Here is a 19,313-nt window from a genome sequence, read left to right as displayed (position 1 = left end):
TTATACAGATTTTTTTTTTTTAACTAAAGTCTTGAAACACCTCAATTGATTAGCTTCAATGGTCGACGATACCAGTGTGTGCCTTAGAGAGGGTTAAACACATATTTAATTTATGTTCCTTCTGATGAACAAACATTAGCTGAAGCAGTTTACAAAGGCACAGGTTCAGAGGCTTAATCCTGCCAGTCAGACGCCGACTGAAAAAGAGTTGAAGACATGAACTAAAATGCAAATGTGGATCTGAAACAGACAGCCACGAAATAAATTCAGCTCCCTTTCAAACGTCAAGCGCCAAGGAGTTTCTTTCTGTCACTGTTTAAAATGGAGTGATTTGTGATTAATGCTGCGATTGCTTCCATACAAACTGTTGGTGTTACAGCTATAAATGTTGTGTGGTTCGACTACAAGTAGCATGACTGATGCTCTTAACCTTTCCTCACCTGGTCAATAATGGAGTCCAGGGTGCTGAGCAGCAGGAAGCCCCGCCCCCTGACCAGGTACTCGCCGAGTGCCACCATGTGACTCTCCTCCTCGTCCTCCTCCCGTGCTTCCGCTCTCTGGGCCACCGCACTGCATAGCTGGTGTACGTCTGTCAGGAACTCCCTCGCCAGTGTGTTACTGGCTCCACTCATGTCTGAGCTACAGCAAAAGGAAAAAAAAAAAAACGAGAACGAAAAGTCAGGAGGTTGTGGCACAATCACATTTTCAACACGTGTAAACAAACCGACGTTATCAAATTATAAGGGTCTTGATTTCTGGGAAGCTGCATGAGCAGATAAAAAAGGGAAAACTAATACTACTAAACCCAATTTATTTCCAGTGCGTTTCTGATTTAACCGATTTAGAAAAGCGCGTGGCAGTGAGACTGATCCGAAATGCTTTGGATAAATGTTTGAAAAACTTTGAGAAGCAACTCGCTCATTTAACACCACTGCGTAATGTTATCAATGGAATGGTTTCAATAAATATTTTGAAGAGTTTGCCCACAGGAAATAAATATTTCATGTCACAATTTTGTTTTCTTATTTAAAGCGCAGTCGGTAATAATAATACGACTATGGAAGAGTTGCTTTTTTTTTTTTGTTTATTCAGTTTTGTCAGCTTCATTCAGTTTCATTAAGCTATTAAAAACAGATTTAATCAAAAGAGTCATTATTTCTGGGTTAGATGTCTCCACGCAGAACTCCGCAACAAATATAGTGAAATGAGACAAACAGCAAAAGATCCACAGTCAGAAAGTTTGCATAAACATGACGAGTGCCCAGCTAAACATCTCAATAAAAAACACAAAATACTACTAATTATCTGAATTCTGATGAAATGAAAATGAAATCAAATGGGTTTTCAAAGAAAACTATGATACTAGCATCTCCAAGCTAGCGCGCTCGAGTCCGTCACGGCCACGTGTTCCTCTCATTGTAGATTTTAATTCAACACACAGAGACACACCCCACACCTCTTTATGCCTCTTTTACACAGTGATGCCTATTTGCGCACAGCTTTACACACATTTAGGAAATGGACCCCACCCCCCAAGGTCCAGAGCTGTAATTAATTCTATTGGATAGTCACCAAAAAAATCTCCTATTTATAATTCTGCTCTTATCTAGCCACTTCTGTCCCACAGTTTAAAAAAAAAAAATTACAAATCCATGGGCAGTGTGAGAGTAAAAACTTTCAATCGAGACAGCAGATGCAGATAAAGTCCCCCTCTCCTTCTTCTTACCAAGTGTTACTGGGCCGAACCGTCCCCTCGCAGTCATCTTGCGTTAGCGCGGAGCCGGACCGCTGCTCTGCTGGCTGTATCTGCATACCTCCGTACACGACTACTGACTGAATTTTCTGTTCTGCAGCGCAAATTCCATTAAATTGGAATTTCAAATGGAAGCCTTCCAGATTCGCAGCAGATCAGCGTATCACATGAAAGCATGTGATGTCACATGGCAAGGGGACTGGTCTTGGGAATACTGAGAAGCCCCCTGAGTGCCCCATACAAGACCTCTCAAATCAGCCGTCATTCACAGTAAGTGGCTTTGTTTTCTCCACTACAACAACTGGGAGGATCTTTTTGGTGCAAAAGCACCTAAAGGCCTCGGCCAAGATATTTGTTTTCCACTTGTGACGTTACACATTCGCCATCTAAAGACTTTCACATTGTTTTCAATTTTACAAATTAATTTTGTATGGTCATAAATAAATCCTCTAATTAATTCTAATTCTATTCTTCTATTAGTCCCGATTTATTCTTGTTTTTCTTAATCATGTTACTTCTACATTTCACATTAATTCTATTCTTTATTTTATTGTAGCTCTAACCAAGGTCACAAGGTTTCCAAACAAACAAACCGCTGGCTCAGACTGTAATATCGGAACGTTTTTGCACTTTTAAAACAAGATTTGCACTCCAGTAGGGCGCAAAGTGAACACCGATCATACAAAGTAGTACGGCACAAAGTAGATAAAACTCATTAGATTCAGGAGAATAAGGGCTTTACAGAAAAAGTCAGAATAAAACTACAAAAAGAAGTGATGGAGTACTGCTGCTGTAGAAAAGTCATTTGCTTTAACAGATGACTCACTAGAGCGCGTGGTGTAATTTCCACTTGTACAGTCCCTTTGCACATATACAGTTACACACAGGGTGCACTCCTTCGTCACGACCGCACCAAGAAACACCTGCAGCTCACGTACCCCCATGTAGACATGATCAAGCTTTGGTACTGGTCCACATAGGTCAAAAGCGCTGTATAAGTGCAATCTATTTACCATTTCATTTTGTTTTTCCTGGATGGAAAAACAACCGCCGGCTCTCGATTGAAGATGTTGACCGTGCCAAGGAATTCTACCCTTAAGGAAACAATAATCCAAGCTGATTGAACACTGAAGAGAAAAAAAAATAAACAAAACAATATTTCCCAAGATGCCCCATGTCGTTGAATTCTACCCCACAGCTATAACTGTTATCAAAAATCACCTTTTTACTTCTTATAAAATATGCTGGTTTGAAACTTTTTTTTTTTTTTTAAGGGAATGCAATATACATTTAATAGCTATAAAATAAGCACTGTGATCAGGAGGAAAGCTATAAACTGAGAATGACCCCGTCAACAGAGGAAGTTCAGCATGCGGCTTCACACGAGAAAAGACCTGTGAGCCTGTGAGTTTAGATCTAAATGCAATAGTCTCGCATCCAATGTGGTTCAAATGATTCTGGAAATTAAATCCTTTCAGTGTGTTGGTGTCGGCATTGTTTGTGCATAAACTTTTCTTTGCTCACAGCTCCTTGTGAGACTGTATTTGTATCCAAAGTACACTTTAAAAACCCTTTTATTTGGTAAGTAAGATTGCAGGGTTTGAGACCCCCCCCCCCCCCCGGTGTCGTCGCAGTCAACGGTAACAAATTTGGTTCAGCTTTGAGGACAAATATGATCTTCAGACTTTGTCTGACTAGCGTGGAGTTCTATATGGCAAGAGGCTCAACACACATCACTGTCAATATGACCTCTGACCTTTCATGGAGACCACACAGCGTTTCGCGTGAATCTGGGTCTGAACTCCTGACGTAATCAAATACTTCCACTGATTATTATTATTATTATTATTCCTGGTATAGCCCATGTCTTGTGATTGTGTCTGCACTTGTATTCAAAATCCTTAAAGACTTTTTTCATGCGGAGAATAAAATATATATAGTATTTATTGACCCGATATTGAATTCCACTACAATACATCTACTTAACATGTCAGTATTTAATTGAAAGTAACTCAAACTATTACCACTGCTCTTTTTAATAGGATATAAAATGTGTTTTCCACTCCTACCTAAAATTGAAACGCAGTAATGCATCTGAAGCAAAAATACTCCCCTCCTGTATTAATCACCATCGAGCTGGCCTTGAACACTGTTGTTACCAAGTGTCTGATGGTACATTGTAGCCTGGAGTGAAATTCACACTGACCGGCTTTCATCTGGGCGAATAAAGTGCGTCTACTCAATCAAATTTCTGCGGGTCACAACACAGGTCACAGTATAATGACACAGATGCACATTTAAGAGTCTTTGACACGTCGAGCAGCAAATACAACCCCACCGCTAACGAGCACAAGGACAGACTGTTTCATCGCGCCGCTATATATAGAGTCGACACATTTTGGAGAATCGTGTTCATATTGTGATAAAGACGCTAGAGGAGCAGAGGACGATGTTTCGTCTGCACGCTGAATCAAATGAGGATCATCTGACCCGATCGAGTCGACATCCTCACAAGCAACAGGTATCGCCTATGTATTCATCCATTGTCTTAAAAATAAACGTGTAAAATAAAGTCTTGATTAAAAGCCACTGATCAGTCGTCTGGCTATAATGAAGCCGTAGCCAAGTCATAAAACTACAGAGGCATCAAAACAGAGAAAATGAGAGGACGATAACAAATGCCCCGCGGCTTTTATTCACGCAGTCTTTGCTCGTCGACTATTGAAACAATTACTGACTAACTGCTTCCCCAGCTTTGTCCTCCCAGCCCTGTGATTAAAATTAAAAGACTTGGTAAACAAAGATAAGGGCCCCTGTGATATCACCCGGCAGCTGGAGACATCTCTCTGCCTCAGGTTGTGTGCTTCCCCCCTCAGGCCAATTATTGTGATGTTCTTTACTCCAGCAGAGTTATTTATACTGGGGAGGCTTTGTTCACCTCTGTCCTTCGCAGTGTTGGTGAGGATTAGATAATATTCAAACACGGTTTTGGGAGAGCAGGCTTTTACAGTCATTAAGGGGTTTAAAAAAAAAAAAAAAAAATCACAAAATGTCATCATTGGGATTTCTGGACACAATGTGTTTTAAGAGCAGCAAGGACTTTAATGTCAGTGTATTACTTTGCGGAGGTTTGAATTTATCTCGAGCGCTGCATTCAAACAATGATGTTTAGAAACATTTGAATTAAAGCGTGGTAGGTAATGTGTTGTGAAGGTTTAAATTCATTGTAATCCTGGAGAGACACTGATAAGCCACATTACATCATGTCAGCACGAAGGCTGAGGCCAACTTTTGCAAGTAAAACACCCTTGAATGACTATTTATTTTCGGGGATCGCCTGCATTGCGGAGCTTTGGACGCCCAGGAACCTCTTGCAGGTTCACTTGACGGATTCTAAGCACAGCAGACCAGGAAGCCCCAACAAAAGCTGAAATTTGAGTTTTCAGGCTTTCACAATGGGGAACTTGTCAAACTCCCTCACACCCCGACACACATTATTAATCGTTGTACACATCGACTTGTAAAAAAAAAAGAAATTCACTTGGTACTGCGGTAGAGTGGTAACTGACAGGAAGTAGCAGAAAAGATCACATCTCTAAAATGTGTTTTTGTCTTCATTGGCTTCCTTAACTTACCAACCAGTCTCACCTTACAGAGCTGTTAGTCCCATATTATCTCAGAAGAATAATTCACCCTGTAAAAACGTCTTTTTCATAATTGCCAAGGTTTGCTCATGTTGAGTATTTGTTTTTTCTCTGGAAAACTGCCTTGCAGTCACCATGTTATTGATCCTATATATATATATATAAAAAAAATGTAATTGAATAAAGAAAGATCATCAAAATAACTCACTTCACGGCCATAATGTTGTGGCTGGCTGTTCTGTGCTCTGCGATGATAATCTGATTAAATCAACACAGCTTTAAAAGGCTGTTATGCAACAGGCTTTAATTTCCATATCAATAAGAAGTGTTGATATGTGGTCATGCACTTTGAGCATCATCAACACTTGAAAGCTCCCCCCATCGTCCACCTCTTAACAGCGACAACTACACACTCTTCAGGAGAGGCGATCGCAGTACTGCAAAAAGGGAAAAGCACACCATGTGGCTATGGATCAATATCTTGCCAAGTGTTTTATTATTGCACGTTATCTCCAGTAATTGAAAAATAAAAATTAAATGATGATCTCATAGAGGAAAACATGAGATTGCTTAAATCTCACATTGAAAAAAAGGAATTTCGGCCCAAACCCCATTAATCTAACTGCTTTTCAGCGAAAGGAACACATGTCATGCATGCTGATTGACCAACTTTGTGTGTGTGTGTGTGTGTGTGTGTGTGTGTGTGTGTGTGTGTGTGTGTGTGTGTGTGTGTGTGTGTGTGTGTGTGTGTTCAAGGTAATAAAAATGGTGTGAGGATATAATCTGTTCACACAATCATTAAATAGCACCATATTCTTTAAGATCAAATAAAAGTGAATCACTTATTTATTTATTTTTTTATGTTATAATGTGCTTTAAAGGAGGTTGGAGGAGGTTTGGGATTGAGGTAGACAGTGGTAGAATAAATTCAAGGTTAGAATAGGTTTCCTGGGAATCAATGCAATTCCTTGTGTGTGGGTGTCTATAATCACTGAAGGGACATAAATCCGTAAACACACCCACAGTATATGGATTTGTTGTCCTTCAGAGGACGGAGAGCAAGTGATTACAAAACCTGTACCTTTGCTGGTCAAAACTTGTTTTGTGGTTCGACTGATGTTATGCTCAGATTTAATGCCAGCGATAGTCGTTATGATGGACTTTAAAGAAATCTGCAATAACTTAATGAAAGTCAAAGCAATGAAGACTGACCTCTAAGAATCAAGGGGACTAAAACTGAGGGGTAACAAACTTCTGTCAGTGAAAACGTTTTGAAGTTTGGATTATAATTAGGGTTAGAGCACGCTTAGGGTAATGGCTAAGATTTGGCACGTATTAGATTTGATCGACTTCAAAGTGGGTCTGTACCAAAAGATACGAGTCAAATGCAATGATCTCGGAAAGCCTGGAAACGTGTGCGCCTAACTTATTAACAGTCGATGGAACACAAACAAGAGGTACTCGTGGCTCCGAGTGCCCAATGAGACTCCTCATCGATATGTAAATCAATGCAGTGAGGTGGTTCAACAGCTGACGCACCATGATTACATAACATGTGCATCTCTTTGACAGCGACGGCAGAGAAAATGATGAAAATGAATCTGCCATTTCTCCTTTTAGAGTGACGTCTGCATTTCAGTTTGCATACAGCCCTTCAGATATATGCTTTCATGATCAAAAACGAGCCATTCATCAGATTTTTTAAAATGTTCTATGAACATTATTCACCATTTATGAAGTATACTGCTGATGTGTAGTTGGGTTAGGGTTAAAAAAACACATCTTCTGAAGGTGTGGTCTTGGTAAGACGAATTCTACATTACAGTAGAGTTAATAGAATGCATGGAGGATGAATGGCCTTACCAGAATTTCAGCGCATCTTTGTTGCTTCGGCCCGGGTGGTGCTGCACGTAGTGGAAGAGGCAGAGGAAATTCTCCAGACTCTGGAGGCTGACCTGATAAGACACAGCGACACTCAAATGAGACCAGACCAGTGGTGTGAATCGACTCCAGACAATTCCTTTCACTAAAACAAAGGGGAACCGAAATGAAGAATACCCCACACGAAAACACTTCCTACGCGACGCTACCGATGATGATTGTACGGTTCATGAAGGCACAGGTAATTGAATAGTGATGTGTGAGCCCTTCCTGTCATTATGTGCTGCTTCCATATTGATTTTGCAGATCAGTTTACAGCGCTGTAAGTTTGTGTGTCTTATTTTCTGACCAATACCTTGTCAATACATAATCACTTCAGCTTAAATGAGATACATTCTTATTCAAACCCTCCCCAAACTCATTAAAAAAAAAAAAAAAAAAAATCAGATCGACCACACATGTTACAGTGTGAAATCGCACCAGCTAAAAGCATATAATACTGGTTCATCAACACATCTGGAGAGACAATGGGTGATAAGTGAAGGTAAAAGCAGCCTGCTCACAGTGCTAGGGTCAGAGTCTGAATGCAGGTTTGGAACTGTCCTCAACAGAGAGACGAGTCTTCCTGACTGCTTTTAACGGCATTGCTGCTTCTGGGGTCGTGTGTTAATACCTTGGCGGCAGATGCTACACTGAGCCCTCGTACTGCCGTCGCGCACACCTGACGGGGGAGGAAGCTTTACTCCTCCGCTAATCCGACACCACCGACTGGATTCATTCAGGCAACACTGATCGCCGACTGATGCGGCTGCCCGGAGAGTCTGGGTCACGGACACCGGACCGCACCAGTCACGTTACACAAAGGCCGACACACGATGACACCGAGGATACTGAGAGTCTTGCGGAAGAGGGACTTGAGAGAATGAAATGTCACGCACCTTGATGGATTTAACATTTCAACATTATACAATTCTTTAAATTGCTTCTCTTTAGTTCAATAAGTGGTTAGCGGTCTCAGCTCACACTAAAATGGCCCTCTGTTATCGAGGTGATTGAATCGTGACATTCACCCCAGCCTTTGCCCAATGTGAGCACTCCTTTTCTAACCAACTTGTGTAATATGTTTTTTGGGGGGGTTTTTTTATTCAAGGGATGGCCGGCTGGATATCATACTACAAATCCACCATGTTGCCATACAGCCTTACAGCGAGGTTAACTGGCAGGTCACCTGGAGACCAGGAGGACTTTCAGAGGATGGTTAAGGGGGTAAGAAACAACACTGGCAGCTTCACAAAAGCCAAAAATAACCAAGAACAGTTCACAGTCAAGTTATGAACCCGTTTGTTCTCCTGGCCCTCGGGGAAATACAGAAGCACAAAAACAAACAAGACTCAAAACAAAGTTTCTTCCCCTTGGCCAGCAGAAGTTTGAGTGCAAATACACAAGGCGACATATGCATTCAGTACTTCTCATTTGTTTTAAGATGTGAGAGAATACGTTCTCTTACTTTTGGGATGTTCAAATAAGCTGACATTTTGTTTTCAGGAAAAACATTTTTTTTTTTTTATTCTATTTTATTGTACTGTGTCAATAAAGTTATTCTATTCTGAAATCAGTCAGTGTGTGCACTCGGTCAGGTTTCCTCCCTGTAATTTGAAATTGAGAGGAAATATTAGAGGACGCTAAACATATTTATCTGGATTACAGAACTAACCAGCTCATCAATAAACAGTGGGGTAAGAAAAAAAAAAAATGTAAGATGACATTTACAAAATAAATACACATTCAAAAGGTCACCGAGGCCACAGCAGATAGCGTTTCCAATGTTGTGCCCTCGGTGATTCACATTACTGTTTTCACCAGCGACGCACTTTGCCTTAAAGAAATAGTTATAAATAAACATCCGATCCTTTTCTTCTAAATAGCGACAGAGAAGAATCCATGAAAAGTTGTATTTCAGTAATAAACTTAGAGGAACAAGTCACAGTGACACCACAACAAATCACTTGGCTGCATGGATGCAGGTCCCGACATGAGACTCCATTATGCAGCAGACTGGTGTCACACGTACGAGAACGCAGCAGATGACGTGAAACAGGAGTGCATAAACGTGCCACTTTCAGCTGGGAGGTTTGATAACTGACCGACTGACTTTCGCATCCTCCATGACCGAAACATGACGGGTGATATTTGCTCAACAGGAGGCAACATTTACTTGAAGATGTGTTTTTGTTTTGACAGAAAACCCACATGTTGAGGACAAAAGACTCAGAGCACTCAAACTTCCTTCCTGTGTCACAACGGTCAAACTGAACTGAACCCCGTTCTCAACTTTTCATTTCCAACTACAGCAGCTCAAGCATGACTGGCATTGGTACAGTTTGATTTGTTGCGAGATTTTTTTTTTTTTTTTTTAAACGTGCACATATGTTATTGCCTGATGAAGAAGGTACAGAGTTTACCACACTCACCAGGGCCAGGGAGGGGGGGGGGGGGGGGGGGGGGGGGGGAAGGAGGGGCAGGGAGGGTGACGCTTCACCGGCTGAGGCAATAACCCACCCAAGTAGTGATGGGATGGGATAGGAAGGTGGGTGGTTTGGGGGGGGTCACTGCACATCTGGGGGCTGGACAACGTTACACACAGGAGACAGGGAAAAGGAAGAAAGAAAAAAAAAAAGAAATGCATGGATCATAAAAGGCACAAGTGAGGACAGAGGATGAATAATAAAAAAATAAAAAATGAAGCTGAGATTAACGTAAAAGGTAGAAAAAAAAAAGATATAAATGCAGCAACAGATGAACAGATAGTTAAACGGAGGGGTGAGTCGAGAGCAGGAGATCAAAGCTTCAACGTTGCCCCCAAAAACTGGTATTTGTTCAACAAATCCACCCTGAAGCCGTGCTGGAGCCGCCGTGCATGCAATTAATCTCCCAAAACCAGTATCGAAAAATGACGTTAGCTTGCGTTATCCGTGTACCTGTGTTGCGGATGTGTTCTTGCTCATGCGAGGGGAGGGGAAAAAGAAAAAGAAACCGAATTGCTCAAGATAAGGCTAATTTCCCAGCAATGGGTTTGTTTTTTTCCTCCAAGGCTTTAATCTAATATACAATGCACGGCTTGGCACCGGCCCGCCAGCGTGATTTGATAATGGAGGGACTGCCAATACTGTTTAATGCAGTGCAGCTTAGGAGGGGAAATCAACAGTCCGCAAAGCTCAGTGAGCACACTCCTGTACGCAAACGGAAAACGGTGACATTTTTCCAAAGGAGTGATGGAACTCCTTTATTCAGCCATTTGTCACATAGACCAATGCGAGTGGATTCAGACACACTCCTACAGGTTTGCATTGCTACTTCTTGGGACTCATAATTCTGGATATTTTATACCATCCTGACAAAACAAATAGTTTATTTGAATTCATACCACAGGGATATATCCCTGTAAATATGACCCCACTCAGGTGGAACATGAGACACAGACTGCACACTATCATATTTAGTGGCTGACGTCTGAATCCTAAAAACTTTCTGTAATTGCTCTGAAACACCAGCTGTTTTTATCCAATGTGGCGATCATGGGAGACAGAGTCATGAGAGTCTGATGGCTGAGTCACCCAACGCTGGTACAGACTTTCCTCTCAAGCACTCTTTGGCAAATTGGATAGACTACAATTTGGCAGAGGCAGTGAAAGCGATGTGATCCTGTGCTCATGCGAGAGGACGTGAGCCTTTCGTTATGCAATGTTGTTTCTTCTGTTGTTATTTTTTTGGTCCCTTCTTCCCTGGTTTAAAATCCCTACTGATCTAATTTGACATTTGGGTGATGAGCATCATGAGGAGCCCCTAACGCTGCACATTTCCTCTCAAACTGAGTCACACAGCAGACATGCTTTGCAAAGCCCCGGTAAATAATTTGCTTGGTTGTTTTTTTAGCTTGCTTTCTTTTTTTCTTTTTTTTTACCATCATTACGAAACACACACACAAAAAAACCAACCACGGGAGGCTACGATCAAAATGTGTGTTAGTGAGATGACCAGTGTCACAAGCAGTGACCTTTATTGTCGCAAGCAGGAAATGAAAATGTGTTGCTCTCCGCTTCACTGTTTTCATTACTGGGAGATAGCTTGTGAAGCGGTTACTGGTTGAAATTACAACCCAGACGTCTTGCTCTGGCATTTACCTTCCCTGGTGGCCTGAGAACTTGTGTTTTTGAGGAGATAGTGCACCAAATGAAACCGAGTGGGAAAAAAAAAAGAGAAGCCGAGCCAAAGCAATGGCTGAGCTCTGACTCAAGATCAGAGATGAATTATTCATCCGTTCGGCCAGGAGGCTGAAACTCCGGGCGGAACAAATAATGCAGATGTGAAACTTGTCCTATGGTCACCCTGCAAGCTGAAGACTGCACCGACACCGAGGACACGGTGGTAAACAATGTCACGACATGCAACAAATCGTGAACGACAAAGCGCAGGAAGTCAAAACAGTCACCACACTCGCGGGCTGCTAGATTATAATTGTAATTAAAAAAAATATTATAGCTGATCTCCTGCATGGTCAGACAAACATTTTTTTTTTTACATGAATCCTGAGTCTGTAGACCGCACACCTCACATTGGGAATGCACCTGGTTTGATTCCAGGCATTTTCAACACAGGTTGCATGTTTTCCCTGAACTTGCATGGGTTTCCTTCCTAAACTGCAACTGTGTGTGTGTGAGAGAGAGATGGAGGAATTAATGTATTTTAATGCGCAAACATTTGAACTTTTTTTGTTGTTTTTTTTAAAAACAGAAAATTCCTAAAAAACGGTCCAAAAAAAAGCTGTCCATTTCAAAAATTGAATTTTGCAGAGGGCAAAACTACTGTAGTGACTCCTTCAGTGAAAAGGACAAATAGAAAGGAAAGTCCAGAGCAACATCTGGCTCAAGGTTAAAGGCTGGCTGTTGACGTCCATTCTTCTGGACAAGTTTTAATCAAGAAGCTGATTATTTGTGATTGTGAAGACTCATTTTCTAATGACGTTCTGTTAGATATCAGGACTCTGATCTGCCCAAGAGTCCTCAATCAAAGCTTGTGCTCCACATTTTAGTTTATATTGGGCTGCGTTTGCCGCACGCATGCTTAGTTGTTGTCATTTTCCTTTACGGAAGATTTTGACTTGTTGTCTGGTTTGTTTTATGACCTCTGACCTGTTCAATACAATCCTCCACTTCCAGAGACACTGGGGCGTTAATATGAAGGACAAATGGATTCTTTAAATTCTCTGAAAACTGAAGCGGACAATCATCCAGCCTGAACTTCATCCGGACTCAGAACACTGAGGTTTAGTGGAGGAATCCTGCCAACCGCAGTGATAATCAGAAAATTGGGACATTTTAAAAATGACAAACTTCCGAATTAAAGTGATGTAAGCTCCTTCAACATACTGGACAAAACACATGAAATGGTTGGACTTCAAAATGCCAACTCACATGTATCGAGAATGAAAGTCTCTCTGAAAACTCCAAGAAAACAAGCTACACGTGTCATTTCAAACACATTTTGACTGAGGCTGACCTTCCTCATATACTTCACATTAAAGACTTTTTTTTTTTTGTTGACAATGATTGTTGTGAATAAAAACATTGACGATTATTACACAGCTATGGCTTCTTTTGTCACATCAGTGTAGCTTCATCACATTAGTTCTAATAGTTTGTCTTATAATGACATAAGCAATTGTGCTCAACTCTATATATCCCTTCTCTTTGATGACTTCTAGCAAGTCATGATGGGAAAGTAAACAAATGCATGAAATGAAAAATTACAATCCAGTTGGGTTTTTTTTACAATTCACTAAAACACTGAAAATTACAAGAGACACCAATAAATGTGGCTCTCACTTGGTTCCACTTCTCTGTGCTCAAAGTGGCTCTGATGTGCAATGTGATCCACACACATGGCCATTAATTGCTCCGCACAGCTGAAGTCACTGCCCACGTTCTACAGCTGACCTTGTTGAATAAAACCGCACCGCATAACATCCAATCCGTGCAGTTGGAGGCGTAACAGCACACCCATCTTTAGCCTCTCCTTAGTATTCACTACATTTTACCTCATGCTTTGCCTGACAAGTTTAATCTTCTTTCGACAAGGATTTGGGTGCTTCGCCGCAGGAAGAATGTGAAGCAGCACCGAGCTTGGGAAGGCAATCGCAAGTAATGTGGGTTTAATATGTGACCAGGGCTGCCCCACCTTGGAAAAATCACAAGATTTAATCACATTTACAAATGTCTGCTGTCAGAAATCAAGTTAGACAGTGATTTTATTTAAAAAAAAAAAAAAAAAGCCTATTTACACCACACCGTGTCATGACAGCAAAGACACGAGTGATGGCGGAGCAGCGACAGAATCATACTTACAAGTCGAAGCTCCCTGTGGAAAAACCCTCGCCATCCATCGTTATGCAAACAGTTAATCCGGTTCGAGCCAACTACCTGTCTGACTTCACCTCGCTGAGTTTGAGGTGATACAAGAGTCAAAGATCATTGAAGACACACACACACAAACAAAATGAAGTGCTTCAAACGCTGAACTTTGTTATTTTGAAACATCCTGTTGCCTCATAACGAAACTGAAAATTCTAACAGCAACACGACCTGGCTTGCCATCTGGCTCTTGGCCAGGCAGCCATTCTACCAAATTGACTCGGCTCATCAGAATTCAGAGGAACCGAACTGACTGGAAAACGTCCCCGCGGATACTTCCGATACGCAAGCTTCGTTTGGAACGGGACGCACTAACGCGACAGTTTTGGCGCGGCGGCGAGGAGAGAAATTGTAAAGGCTTTATGTCCGTAATCCTGTTATTGTAAACCCTTACTGTGGCGACACTTACTTACAGTAAATACCATACATTGAGGAGTAAAAGTAAGGCAGTCGTATGTTAACTGAGGTTATCAAAGGCGTGTGTGAAAAGAAGAATGGCTGCAACAAGTGGCAAACTAAATCAGCGTCATACGAAACAGACGGCTTCGAGCTTCCTTGAGGAAGTCCAAAATCCTGTTTTGTGGTCTCCTTACTTTCTCTAGAAATGATTTACCGACACCGTCAGGAGGGGGAAAACCCAGAGTGAGGAACAAGATGTGGGTTTGACCTGTCCAATAACGCTGGCCTCGGTTAGTATGCTGTAAATAAGTGACACAAACACCGGCGTGGGAGAGATGAGGCCGACAGGAATGAAGACGGAGGACAGAGGTGAGAGAGGGAAAAAAAACACGATGGGAAGTATCGAGAGAGGCTGCAAGCGCTGCCTGCTTCACACTTCTTTTTCCCTTCCGGATATCGCACCGATTGCTGCGGGAGGTGTCAGTTTGCACTTAACACTTTTACAGCAAAGAATCACAGCGTGAATGAAGGCGGCTGCTGTTGACAGCGGCGCATTTTACTGTGATTATTCCGCCGTGTTTGCCTGTATTCTTTTTTGGCGAGACGGCAGTTACACACTGGAAAGACACGGTGGGACGGGTCTAATGAGCAGGAGAGGGGGGAAAAAAACATCATTTGCGAAGAGTGCAACAGCGTGTGAGCGAGTGCCACAGGCCGACGCCGTGCGTCCCCCATCAGAGTGAATCTGGAGAGGCGGGGAAGAAAGAAAAAAAAAAAAAAAGCTCCAGCATCAGCAAACCGGAGAGTACAGCTGTGCTCGCATAGCAGGCCGGCTGCATCTCACATACACACACACACACTTTGATCACTGCAGAGCTGACAGGTGGAGGAGCGACGCGCAGCCGTCCCAGCGGAGTCGTCATAACAAAAGTGACACAAGAAGTTACCATTTATAGAAAAAAAGGCAGGCTGGGCTTGGTGCTGCAGTCGGAGCGTTATCGCTATGGAAACTGACAAGTTGCGGGGCTCGTATCCCGATGCAGACCACCGTGATTAACAACGCGACAGATCGTTCCGCACCACCACAGACATGACGACTACAGAGGAAGGAAGTCATTATTTCCAAGAGGAGGGAGGGGGGGGGGGGGAGAAAAAGCCCCTGTGGGCTTTTTCAGCACTCATTAGCTTTAAAAAACTATGGCGGGCCTGCCTTGAGGAGACAAATTGCAGAGGATAAATCAAAAGTAATGAACTAACATAATCATTAAATCGGCTAATCCGTGTGTGTGTGTGTGTGTGTGTGTGTGTGTGTGTGTGTGTGTGTGTGTGTGTGTGTGTGTGTGTGTGTGTGTCTCCGGGCCCTGCAGTCCGACTCTAATCCAAGTCTCGTGATCCGGCTGCTTTTGGTTCTTTTGACATGAAGGAGAAAGAAAAGAGCGGCAGAGGTCTGACGCGGATTTTTCTCCAACTCACACTCGCGATATGCTGACAGGGAAATGAATGTGCAATTTGGGCAACGGTAATAATGAGCAATCTGTGGTTTCCACTTTCCTCCATCTCTGTGTGCGATGACTGGCGGCTGAGCATGAGCCACGCCGTGCAGGGCGTTAAATTTCTGACTGCCTTCGTGACGTCCAGGATCTGCCAGGGTTCAAGTCTCGCCCCTCACAACATCGAGAGTTGTTCTTCTGCAAGACTTATTTTTACTGTTGCCGCTGAATGACTCTCCTCCCTGTGGTTATCCCCTCATACAATTATGCCCTGTATAATTCTGCTCAAAAGCAACATCTGAGCGGGGCATTCATGGTCACTGACCTCAGAACAGTGAAGGCAAAAAATAAAAAAAAACAGGAAAGTAATTTGGACAGGCTCAGCAAGAGGAATGCCTCTGAACCTCTTTATCAAGCTCCTAATCTCATGATCAGCGTCAAAACAACTATTGATGTAGTGAAGGGTAAGTATTAAACAAAGCAAGAGGAATTAGAAACATGCGGTGAATTCCATTATCAAGTGAGTAAAGAAGAGTTTTGTTTATTCATTAAACAGTGTGGATGAAAACCCAAAGTAGACTAAACATTCACATATGTCTTAAAAAACTCACAGATGAAACATAGACCTTGGTGCTTTTCACGGGACCCCTGATCCCCACCCCTACCCTGACCTCACTGTGACCTTACCTGTAGATCCGCTCCCTGCAGCCTGCAGTCCATGTACTTCTCCCATGCATAGGACAGATCAGTCTGCATGGGACTGGCCATGTCGTCCTCTCCTCCGGGACCAGCACCGGTCCGGCGGTTCACAGACAAGTCACAAATCACCCCCAGGTGGCTGCAGGCATCCCGGACTCCAGCCTCCAACGTTCTCCCGAGACTCTCATTGCAGGTTCATGACTCTCTGCCACTTTCTCATCCAACTCCTGCATGGAGAAGAAAAAAAAATAAAAAAAACAACACACGTGTCAATGGGGGTCAGCGTCACACTTCCGCTTTCATTTCCACACCTGCGACATAACGCCAGTTAAAGTTGCACCTGACTTGAACCCGAGACTCCAGTCAGGTGAGGTTATTATCTCACTGAATCAGCATCAAAACAAGGCGGACTGGAGCTGCACGCAGCTAGCCTGCTAGGTACCTGATAGGGAGATGCGTCAAGTGCGAGCGTACGTTCGCGATACTCACTTCCGCTGACGAGCGGCTCTTTCAAAAACAAAAGCCCTCAATACGCGGAAATTCATTCTCACTTATTTTAATCGTTTCAATTCAGTTCCATTATAAACCTAAAGCATAATAAAATAATTGAAAAATGTGTTTGAATCAAGATTCACTTTTGCCTTCCAGTTTTATATTTGTTTTTTATTCAGTACTTCTTGAGAAATCCTGCTGAACAAAGAGTCTCCTTGTCCCCTCCGTTTCCCCTGCTGCTGAAAGCGCCTGGGTGCCACCGCCTCACACCGAGAACCACTGCAGTGATCCCCTGTGTCGTATGGGGTTTTTCCAAATGGCTGAAATCATAGCCATTCACAGCCACATCACATACAATTCAGGAAAATATAATTCATCAAACATGTGATGTTTACTATAAATTAGTTTCAATGTGGGACAATAACACAACAAAATCTAACAAACATTTGTGTGCATCAAATAACGTAGTATTTGAGAATGGTATTGAGTCTTGAAATCAGTCTCGGCACCACATTTTCAAGGACTTAGTCTTGACTCGCTCTTGGAGCCTCAAAGTCTTGGTCTTGTCTTGGACTTGGTTTTGACTTAGTCTTGGTCTTGGGGCACTCTGGTCTTGGATGACCTCGGTCCCTTACAGCCTTGGTGTGCTCCGTCTTGGTCTTGAATCTGTCTCTGCTTCTTAAAGTCTTGGTCCTGTCTTGTTTTGAGATGCTCTGGTCGTGGTCTTGACAAAGTCCCGACCCCTTAAACGTCGACAACACTAGTAACATCCAACACATATTGTACATGACTTAAATAATGTACATAAAGCAACTGCAAAGCACAGACTGGTTTTTTTAATCCACACTGATGAATATCAGATTAGATCAACACAAACTATACAAGTGATTTAATCCCAGTTGAGGATTGAAATCACTATAATCCAGGACAATCGAGAATCTTTTGCTTTGAAAGCCTTGCCCAAGAACTGCGTTTACTAAACTAATGTAGCTTAACGACGAGGAACAAGCGAACAGCCTCGATAAACTCCAACCAAATATCAGTTTGGATCCCACAACAATAACCCTAGAAGGCCTGTAAATATTGACTCCTTCAGTGTTTTGATGGGATCAAGACAAGGAGCTGTTTGTCGGGGGGTTAGCGGTGTTTTTGTTTGTTGCATCGCAGCGTCTTGTGTCTGTATGGCAGCTGTCAAACCTGAACCCAGAGACACGAACACACCAACCAACTAACGATCTGAAGGAGCTACAGCGTCCTAACATTATTAATAACGAGGCCACAGAGAGAGAAAAATGCATTTTCACACATACCTTCGTTTCCCATAAATTAAAGCGAGCTAATGCTAGCTTCCGTGCAGCAGTATTAAAATGGAGGGGTTTGCCCTCAGTAATGACTGCAAGGCAGGCAGCGCCACCACAATGCCGCCCTATTCCCTTTGCCTGCTCTGAAAGCCTTCAGAAGTAACAAACGTGAACTGGACGTTAGTCTTAAAAAAAAATCACACACGAAAACAGTTACAAAAAAGTTTGCTTTGTTTGCTCAAATGGACGAAATAACAATTTATTTAATGTCTGGTGAGTTATTACAGGCTTGAAAATTACTATATGATGGTCAAAGCGAAAACCGTTCTTTTTTTGAAGAATAGTTCTTGCATGCGATGCACAAAACATATGATATCCAGAGTTATTCAAAACATCTTTTGTATTTACTGATGGCCCGGGTTAAAGTAATCCTGGCAGACAAAAATGCGGGTTGAAAAGCCTTTGTCTGTTATTAAGCGCTCACAGCCGGCGCCACGCCCACAGATTCAAATCTCGCCTTCTATTGGATCAAATCCCAAATATTCCCAATCAATCAAAGTGTTCGAGCAGGGAACCGTGATGCGTTTAAAGATATCTGTCAATGCATGATATTCCTAAGGATGCCCCAACGAAACCGAGGAGCACTTTGAATGAGTAAAACAAGTAGTTCAATCAATGGGATATTTTGATTGTGAGAAAGTAAATAACAGTAGAAACTGATATAACATTTCAATCTTTTAATGAGTAAAAACTGAAGAAGATAAAAACAATTTAGGAGTTTTTGTTTCTCTGACGTGTTTGAGAGTACTGTATTAAAATTGCACTCACTCGTACTATATTTAATCCAATAGTCTACTGGCCTGAAATAACAATTATCCATGCAAGGAAATTGTCTTTTTTGTTGTTCATGAGTAAACGTATACATATTCCGAGTATTCTGTCCGCTCCTGAACGCAGCGGTGACGTAGGTGTCTCCCTTTTGCACGTAGAGCGTGGGCGGCATCCTTCATCATAAAACAAGTCCTATTTCCACCATGTATTCTGCATGTAGGTCAGGTGACAAGCAAACATGCTTGTTTTTCCAGATAGTTGACAGGCCACAACATTGTAAAGAAAATAGAAGAGATGATTAACATCCTCATATCCTGTTCTCGCTAATTCATTTGCTGTATATACATACTTGAAAT

At 42.3% G+C, this 19,313-nt stretch overlaps 1 protein-coding gene across 1 annotated transcript in view; it reads right to left on the bottom strand.

Annotated features, from left to right (window-relative positions):
• The window catches only part of lyst (lysosomal trafficking regulator), a 56,025-nt gene extending 39,600 nt beyond the window's left edge, over positions 1–16,425 (bottom strand). The window contains exons 1-3 of the mRNA XM_080507057.1: positions 16,322–16,425; positions 7,261–7,352; positions 441–639 (exon numbers count right to left, since the gene is read on the bottom strand). Of these exons, the coding sequence (XP_080363183.1) occupies positions 441–639; positions 7,261–7,352; positions 16,322–16,402 (372 nt within the window). The 5' untranslated portion in view covers positions 16,403–16,425. The remainder of the gene's footprint in view (positions 1–440; positions 640–7,260; positions 7,353–16,321) is intronic.
• Positions 16,426–19,313: the final 2,888 nt, after the last annotated feature.

The sequence above is a fragment of the Blennius ocellaris genome, assembly GCF_963422515.1.
Source record: "Blennius ocellaris genome assembly, chromosome: 13".
NCBI lineage: Eukaryota > Metazoa > Chordata > Actinopteri > Blenniiformes > Blenniidae > Blennius > Blennius ocellaris.
Note: the sequence above shows the minus strand (reverse complement) of the source record. Positions and strands in the feature narration are given on the sequence as shown.